Genomic DNA, 9,723 nt, shown 5'->3' with positions numbered 1-9,723 from the left:
AATTCTTTCCTTTTTTTTTTATTTTTTACACACTACTCTTAGGTTTGCCACCTGACTGGTATTGTAAGGCACAGCCGGTATTTGAGGCTGCCTGGCAGTGAAGGTATTGCAGTAATACCGGCATTACAAATGCTATTATTTGTCTCAGTATAAATGGAGATTACTCTGCAATACCAGCACAGGCCAGTACGGGTCACTGTGTATGGAGAGAGTCAGGGATATTAAGTTACAGCATCTCCCTGCCTCTCTCTACTCACTAATTCATGGGGGAGAAGCTACACAGCACAGAGAGTCCAGACAACAGTCTCCAGCCTGCAGAGACAGACAACAACTCAGGTAAGTGAAGGATGGAGGGAAAGGCAGCAGGGAGACATGGTGGCACTGAGACACTAAGGGGCACTGAGAGGTGTGGGGACACTGAGAAACATGGGGACACTGAGACACTAGGGTACACTGTGAGAAATGGGGACGCTGAGATATATGGGGATGCTGTGAGACATAGGGAGACACATTGGGACACACAGTGTCTCCATGTCTTCCAGTGTCCCCATGTCTCCCAGCCAGTGTCGCTAGTGTCTCAGTGTCCACATGGCTCCCAGTGATCCCTAGCCTCCCAGTGTCCCCCAGTCTCCCAGTGTCTCTGTCTCCATGTCTCTCAGTATCCCCATGTCTCTCAGTGTCCCTATGTCTCCCAAACAGTGTCCCTAGAGTCTCAGTGTACCCGTGTCTCCCAGTGTCTGTGTCCCCATGTCTCTGTGAAACCTAGTGTCCCCATGTCTCCCAGTGTCCCCAAATGTCTCAGTGTCCCCATGTCTGTCAGTGTCCCCATGTCTCCCAGTTTCCCCATGTCTATTTCCACAAGTGCCCATGTCCCAAAGTGTCTGTGTCCCCATGCCTCCCATCCAGTGTCCCTAGTGTATCAGTGTCCCCATGTATCCCAGTGTCCCCTAGTCTCCCAGTGTCTGTGTTCCCATGTCTCTCAGTGTCCCTAGTGTCTTGGTTCCCCCAAATGTCTGTCTCCCCATGTCTCCCAGTGTCTATGTCCCCATGTCTCTGTGTCCCTGGTGTCTGTGACCCCATTTCTCCCAGTGTCCACAAATGTCTTAATGTGTCCCTATGTTTCCCAGTGTCTAAATGTCTCCCAGTGTCCCCATGTCTGTATCTACAAGTGCCCCCATGTCTGTATCCACAAGTGCCCCCATGTCTCCCAGTGTCCCCAAGTGTCTCAGTGTGCCCATGTCTCACTGTGTCCCCATGTCTCTCAGTGTCCCCTAGTATCCTAGTGACACAGGACACACTGAGACATGGGGACACTGTGAGAAATGAGGACACAGACACTGGGAGACTAGGGGACTGGTCGACATGGATACACTGACACTGTGATACATAGGGACACTGATGCCAGGCTGGCCTTCCAATTCTTTGGACAGACATGCCCCCTTTTTGGGCATGTTTGCCCCTTTTGGCAGTTCTGGTCACATGATTCAAATCAGTGGCCCACCCTTTTACCCCGCCCATTGACTTCCTGCTTCACTGGACACTGCTGTTGTCTGGGGTATGGATTTACTTGAAAGATGAAAACATAAATTAGAGAGAGATTAGCATAGAGTATGTGTTTTCTTATAGCTGCATCCTTTGACTTTCCCTCCAACACCATCTCCATCAGATACATGATGCTTGGGAGGTATGACTGTTTTAGTGTTTTTGGTCGATAAGATTCTGTAATTAGGCCCATCATAATTGTCAGCACCAGGCCCACTGCACTTTTAATCTGAACCTGGCTGAGGTTGTACTATTTATAATAATAATATTAATTTCCATTTTATAGAGTTATATACTGAAGTGTTATTGAATAGTATTATTTATATGTTTATTTATATTTAAGAATCTGATTTTAATTGTTTGCTTTTTCCCTTCTTTGATAATTTTAGGATCCATGCTAAGTATTAACAATTCGATCTGCTTTCGATTAAGAAGTGGTCTATCTAAGATAACGTACTTTTTTACTCTATAATTTACCACTGATAGCTTTACTTTGTTTCTTATACGATAAGAGTTTAGGCCTTCCCTATTTTTGCATATATTATAATTTTTTTTAATTCCCTGGTGCATTTGTAAAAATTTGTGTCATGAAAGGAATTACCATTTATTTAAAAAAAAAACAGTGAAAGGGAATGTCCATTTTTTAATATTGATATGGGATTATTGTGGAGAACTATCCTTTCCTCACATTTACTATGCCTTAATGCCCATTTATTAGTACTGATGCATGATAGTTTTATGCTTTAAAAATTGTCTCTGTGATTGCCGGCAAGATAGTTAGCATTTACCACAAAAAAAGAGTGAAGATGCCAAACACCCCAAAGGAAGACTGAAAATGAAAGCCAAAGTGTTTGCAAGGGACAGAAGAAGGTAGAGCATGCAAAAATGAATAATTAAGCACGCCAACACTTATTTAAATGTGGACTTTATGGACATGATTTATGCACTTTGGACCTTTTTACATCACACTTTTCTGTTAGATTGCATCTATTAATATTGAATTATATTTGCTGTTTCATAAAGTTGTAGAAACATTGTGATTGCTGACTTCTGAAAAAAATCTCTGAGGTTACCATCTGGGAAAAGATTCAGGAGCACATAAAGGATATCTAACAGGAGCTCTGAGCTACACGTGGCTCAGGAATATGTGAGTTGGGTACTTCACCAATATATGTGTGTACCTATGGATTGTTATATACTACACTATGGTCTGTATTTTATCTCTGTGTTCCAGATTCAAATCTAAGTCAAGAAAGTGGGGATATAAGTTCTGTGTGTATCTGTGAACTCTCACCTATATTTTTGAATAGTTTGCACTGTATTTTGTGTTATGTAGAGCGACACAACATTAGTTGATAGTAGTTACAGTTTGATTTCACACAATAGCATTTTATCCCTACATTCTATTCTATTTTTGTAATTTTAAGGGGTCGTGGTGGTAGGAGTACATAGGTGCAGTGTTGCAGCTCTTTACTGGGCTGCTTAATGTCATGTTATGTTATGTGTTTTACATCAAGGACTATTCATCCAGTCTAGAATCTGTTGTTACGTCAGAATCTTAATGTTTATTACATGCAGACAACTTGCCACGCCAGAGACCTTTCACCTTTTTTTATTTTCTTTCAGTGTGAACGCCTTCTCACCAAGCCAAAGAGTCATCTGCCATACCTCTACCTCATGGATCTACTGAGGATTGCAACTTTATTGTGTTACTGATCTGTTGGAACTTAATATAATTATGTTATTTATGGTTGTTATTGGTTGTTTTTGCTTCAATGAAAGAGGAAGTGATGTCATAGACAGGGCCTTTTATGGGCATCATAACTTTTCTCTGATTGGTTGTTATGTTTCTATGCTGCTGGAGTTTTCAGTAAAGAAAGTTATACAAATATTCGCCTCCTGTCATTACTAAAATTAAGATTATTAGTACACTAAAGCTAATATAATCTTCAATTAACATCCACTTACCATACCAGAGATAGGTAAGTGCCAAACTATTCCTAAATGCTTTGAAAGTTTCCTGTTGGGCCATGTCAAGATATACCAAGTATCATATGCTTTAGTGGTTATGGTGCTTAGCATGTCCCTTTATAGGCTAATGTAGGATTTACCTTTATATATAGCTCCTTCATTTATTTTTTTGCTTTGATAAACAAAAGTATATTATGATATAAAGGATACAACAGGTCTCACATAAGTAGGTGTTTTGTTCATTGTTCCAAAATCAGTTAAAAAAACAAAACATTTTCTTGTTTTACAGCTAAATGTTTTATTCATAAAGAATTAGCCCTAGAATAGGCAAAAAGGTATTATCTCCATTAATTTTGTTAATATCACCCTATTAAGTTTTGTATAGACAATACGTGTTCTTGTGAAATTAAACAATGCATGATTTTTCTCGGGGGGTGAAATGTTGCAACCATAAAATCTATATACATTTTCCTTCCGAATAATCAAACAGGGTTATTTACTACACTACACAGTCAAAATGACCGAATTGATACTGCATTGGCAATTCTCAGTTTAGTAAAGCCTAATGTGGTCAAGATGCAGTCGGTCCGAAGATTCTGTAACATTGATTTGAATGAATTTGGAAATGTTTGATTTTTACATCCAAACCAATCTACAGCAACGAAATCGTAGATTTATCAACGACCGCATGGTGGTCGAAGGTAAACCGAATGCATCCGGCAGGATACTCATTCGCAAATCATCATTCACTTGCTTTTTGCAAGTGAATTTCTTAAAATCTTCTATTTTATTTAGAAGGTAATATTTGACATTTTAATCATTCATCTTCAAAGTAAATAAGTGCCATATTAACTATATAATTTAATTAAAACCCTCATGTCAATAATCAGGTCTCTGTAGTAACAGCGGCTCATTATTCTATTTTTATAGAATTATATTGGGAATTAATTAGATCAACAGGGAATTAAAGATATGTAATATTGCATATATATAAAGGTTAATACCTCATGTGCACACCTTCATATGGGTAAATGTTATAAATAGTATATTTATACTGTCACTCATTTAAAGTTTCTGTTTCTAAATCCGCCTGTAAAATGCATTAATGGTCTGATCAGCACTTTATTTCACAGCCATAATAGAATATTCCTGGAATAAATCCCATCCTGGATACACAAACTCATGGAGAGCAGGTTCTATTTATTAATGTAGCAAGATAAGTGTCTGCCGTGTATATTAATTGGAAATATTGCATGGGCTTCGTAAAGTCAGTGTGCAACAAGGTAAGCAGAAATCGTTTAATGGTCTTCGTGATAAACAAAAAAAAAAAGTAATTATGGTCCAGGCACTCAAGTTGAATCCAGTGGGCAGATTTACTGGTGCAAAATAGAAACAACGTTTTGGCCCACAACAGGGTGTTTGTGATAAACAGTCTCTGAAATAGCATTGTTTCTGCATTTCAAAAACAGAACTTGATGGAAGAACAAATGAAGACTTTGAAAATAAGCGCATATTGAATATATGTAGTGTATGTAACTAAGAATGAGGTGTAAATGTTATAGTTAATTTTGTATTTTTTTATTTTTCATATAATTTCTTGGTGAAAGCAGTCTTCTCATCTTGAAAATAGCAGCTACAGTAAATATCATTATATACAACTAGAAGATGTCATTCCATATTTATTATTCTGAAAAAAAAATGTAGAAGAAAAATGACAAAACAACAAAAGTAAAATGTTGTCCTGGAATATACATTTTAAATGAGAACTGGCTGATGTCTCACAGCCTATCTTACAGTAAACGTTGGTGAAAAGATGGAGGGTTAGCTGCTGCAGAAGTATTGAAAGCATTCTTATATTTCGTTTACAGGGTCATCACTAAAGCGAGACTTCAAATTTCGAATTTAAATCAAGCGTAGCTGATTTTATTGGCCTTACATTTTAAATTAATTTTGAATTCTCACTTTAGTGAATAACTGTATAAATTAAGCATAACAATGCTTTCACACTTCTGCGGCAAAGATCCGTCCTTTTCGAAAACAAATTCAATCATTTTCAGGATTTGGAGGAGGTAACATCAAGGTGGTCTTGATATTTTCTTTAGAGCTGGAAGATGGACATTTTACTGAATGGTGTTACGACCTAGAGACTGACCTAAAAAGAGAAAAGAAATTAGGCACCAGATATAATCTAGAGAAAAAATACAGTAAATGACTCTGTCAAGATGAGATTTATGGTAACTGGCAGAGGAAACCGTGCCCAGGGGAGCTTGTAACTCCAACATGTGAACTTTAGGAAAGAAATTGACCAACTATCTGCTGTCCATTGGTGGCTGGAGACAGAGAGCATAACACATGTATAGATACTTTATATTAACATATGTACCTGCATAATATGTGGTAAGGTCAAACCACATAAAATGAAAGGCGACACTAGGAGCTATATAAAAAATCATTCATTAGCATTGCGGTGGTTTCAGGAGTTTTTTATGGTGACATAGATTTATATCTTACAACATATTCCATGCTGGTATTTTATTTATAGACATTCTTCTAGTTTTAGCTAATTTATACGGTAACAATTGTTAACAAATTAATCAATTGTCACACCGGTTATTAATGTAAACAAACCACATACATTTCCAGTTCAATAATAACAAACATGTAGTAATAATTACAATGTTAATGTTTGTACAAGTCTACCTACAGCTCAAGATGGGTCCCTGTAGATAATCCAGGGATAAAACATAAAGTATGAATCGCAGTACGGTGACAGAATTCATTCTTCTTGGACTGTCCAGTGACCCCAGTATACAAGTTATTTTATTTATCATCTTCCTGGCCGCCTACATGGCCTCACTGGCTGCTAATGGTCTTCTTATCCTGGCTGTGAGCTTCGACCATCATCTGCATAATCCTATGTATTTCTTTCTCATCAATCTGTCAATCATTAATATTGGTGGCCCTTCAGCCATTGTCCCAAAGATGCTTCTGAACTTCGTCCTCGAGGAAAATAGTATATCGTATTCAGGCTGCACAGCCCAGATATTCTTTAATCTTCTTCTAGGATCAAGTGAATACATCCTCTTGTTGTTCATGGCGTACGATCGTTTTGTCGCAATCTGTAAACCCATGCGCTATCACATGGTAATGAGTACATCAGCTTGTACATGGATGATCACAGTTACATGGACGGTGAGCTGTGTTATGTCATCAGCTAATCTCTTTCTTTTTTGCAGCTTAACATTTTGTGGACCTAATATAATTAACAATTTCTTTTGCGTATATACTTCACTGATGCTCCTATCCTGTAGTGATACCTCTGCACTTGACGTCATGACATTGGGTGGGAGTGTCATTGTGCTGCTGGTCCCAGTCTTTCTCATCCTGTTCTCTTACTGTAGAATTATCGTTTCAATAATGAGAATCCAGTCCGGACGATACAAAGCTTTTTCCACTTGCATTTCACACCTGATCGTTGTAACAATGTTCTATGGAATAACCATTGTTATGTTTTTGAGATCAAAGGTTTCTGTTGATGGAAACAGAGTCAAAATTATATCAGTTTTTTATAATATAGTGACACCTTTGTCAAATCCTTTAACCTATAGCGTCAGAAATAAAGATGTTCTCAGAGCCATGAGACGGTTAAAAAAATTGCTGTAAAACTGCTCATGAAGATGATTCCGAGGGAGTCGATTTTGTCAAATGCAAAGAGATTATAAAACAAGTAAGTCAAACGAATTCAGCAGTTATTGTGTCCTGCTACAACCACTAAATCCTGTTAACATATGTGGCACAGATTTTGGGCTGGTTTCAGCATAAAAACATGAGAAGTGATGAGTAGGTCATTGTCCGACCAATGTCCTAGAGGTAATATAAATCAAGAACAGCTGGAGATTTGTCCGATGACTTGCACTGCTCTGAAAAAAGCAAAATACTAACAAAATATATTAGTGCCATTTCTGAAATTAGTATCTAAAAGAATCTGTATTTATAAACATCGTCATGTTACTGTAAACCATCAGTCTTATAATAAAATAAAAATGCTTGTACTGTAAGCAACAACATTGGGAAACATGTATTGTGTTTGGCACATGAAATGGTGAAATCGTGTTGGTGCTACTGATACAGTGAGTGAATCTTCTTGATTTGTTCTGGGGCAGACAGTTGATTGTGTTATTAGTAATATTAGTATTATCAGTACAAGTGATTAATTTTAAAAAAAAGTTCAAGTTGTGTTATATGTTGTAGTTTAAGTTTGTTTTAATTAATTACAATATAAATTATAGAATATGGAGAGGTGAAGCAGCTTCACAGGCAGTATGTGTGTTTGAGTGGTGCTGTGTGTGTGAAGGGTGCAGTGTGTGAGGGGTGCAATGTGTATGTAAGGGTGTAAGGGCTGTAGTGTGTGTGTGAATGGTGTAATATATGTGTGAGGGCAGCATTGTGTCTGTTTGTGAGGGCTGTAGTGTGTGGGATGAGTGCAATGTGTATGAGGGGTGCAGAGTATTTAGTAGTATAAAGTCTAGATTGCGTGTGTGGGGGCGGGGGGGGGGGGGGAGAGAGCAATTCTATTTAATATTTTTATTTTAAAAAAGCAAACAAAAAACTTTATATTTCCCTTTCCTTCAGCTCACCTTTGCCCAGGGAGGGGAAACATTACAAGCCACTTACAAACAGACAGAGCTACCGATTAGTAATCCATAATCCATAATAATCCTTTGGATCCACTCTGTCAATCACTGTATCAAACTTACTTTCCCGATCCTGACTATAGGTCAGAATCCCTTGAGTTGGGGAGAAGATATCTTCCATTCATTACTGTGTATTTTTTCTCCCACACAAACAGTTAAATGTAGTGCTTTTGGTACATACTGAACGCAGCATGTACAGAGTCCTCACACCATGACCACTTCAAAATGCTCTAATGTATGACTTATGGCTGTAAAATATAATTTATGAAAAGAAGAGGATAGCCATCTATTGGAACATCACAGATTAGGAGGCATGGACCAATACATCCTAAAATAATCATAGACTCAAACATAAAGCTGAGCGTACAATATCTTGGTAGTACATGCTAGCATCACCTAGATACATTGATAGATAATAGATATATGCACCATACATGATTGCAAGTCACCACTTTATAGTACAATGTGGTACTATATCCAGTCTCAGAAAGAAGCCAAACATGATCTCCACTTTATTGTTTCAAACAAAAATACTGCCTTTTAGAAGAAACCTGAGGTGTGCCCGGATATTTATTTTCTCCCAATATATGTAGCCAAACCAATAGTTAGACTTTTAACTTGGGGTCTGCTGGGCAATGCTCCAGGCCTAGAGGAGAGACAGAAGCTCCCAGCTTCTCTGACCTAAACATAGCAATACAGAGCTTAGCTCTTTGGCTGAGATTGATCAGCTGACACTCTCAGGCAATGAGCCGGCCTTGCAATGTATGGCTTAGCTTTGCAGAGATAAAGTAAGCTCCTAATAGGAGCTTCTGGCTTTCCAGGAGGCAACATAGAATCAGGGTGGATGCCCGGTGGATCCCAGGTAAACAATAATTTTGACTACACATATTGGGAGAGCACCATAACAACTACATATTTCTGTAGCAGTGCTCCCAAATGAGTTTGATGGGACAGCCCAGATTTCCGTGTCCTGCTTCATCATCCCAACCAACAAGAGAAACTGGAGAACTGTTCATGGTCAGGACAGCGCAAGCACATCATAAGATGTGCTTACGCCTTGTGGCAGGCACTAGGATCATACAGAGTGTGTTTCAGCAGCACTCTCTGTATGGTCTTGTAGGTTGGGGACCAGCCAGGAGGCCGTATCTCAGACTGGCATTATTGACACCAGGCTGACATGCCTCTTCATTGGGAAGAAAACATGTCCACCAATCCCAATTCCGGGTGTTTCAATGCTGGTATGTTGTAGTGGTTATGGTGCATGGAGTGTTCCTTTAACAGTGCATAAGACTTAATTAATATTATTTGCATTATAACGCAAACTTCATATAGGAGTCTCCTTTTGTAAATAGAAAATAGGCTTTACGTTTCTATTAACGCTGCCATAACACTTGCTACAGATGAGGATATTGAGTGGTTGATTCAGGTTATTGAGCATGTGAAAAAAGTGCCATATTAGTTAAATGGAAGTATCTGAGAAGGCAGGCCAAAGGCTAGCCAGTAAAATGGACATGTG

General features: G+C 38.4%; 1 protein-coding gene across 1 annotated transcript; it reads left to right on the top strand.

Moving 5' to 3' along the window:
- Window positions 1-6,264: 6,264 nt before the first annotated feature.
- Window positions 6,265-7,049, top strand: LOC134586079 (putative olfactory receptor 13C6). Its single transcript, XM_063441589.1, has 2 exons — window positions 6,265-6,705; window positions 6,915-7,049. The coding sequence occupies exons 1-2, from the start codon at window positions 6,265-6,267 to the stop codon at window positions 7,047-7,049; spliced, it is 576 nt and encodes a 191-aa protein (XP_063297659.1).
- The last annotated feature ends 2,674 nt before the right edge of the window (window positions 7,050-9,723 follow it).

The sequence above is a fragment of the Pelobates fuscus genome, chromosome 2 (assembly GCF_036172605.1).
Source record: "Pelobates fuscus isolate aPelFus1 chromosome 2, aPelFus1.pri, whole genome shotgun sequence".
NCBI classification, from domain to species: Eukaryota; Metazoa; Chordata; class Amphibia; order Anura; family Pelobatidae; genus Pelobates; species Pelobates fuscus.
This window is presented reverse-complemented; position numbering and strand designations above follow the sequence as displayed.

Coding starts and splice junctions, on each gene's coding strand:
- LOC134586079 (XM_063441589.1), top strand. CDS start 6,265: ATGAATCGCAGTACGGTGACAGAATTCATTCTTCTTGGACTGTCCAGT. Junction 6,706..6,914: donor TGATCACAGTTACATGGACG/GTGAGCTGTGTT, acceptor CTCTTACTGTAG/AATTATCGTTTCAATAATGA.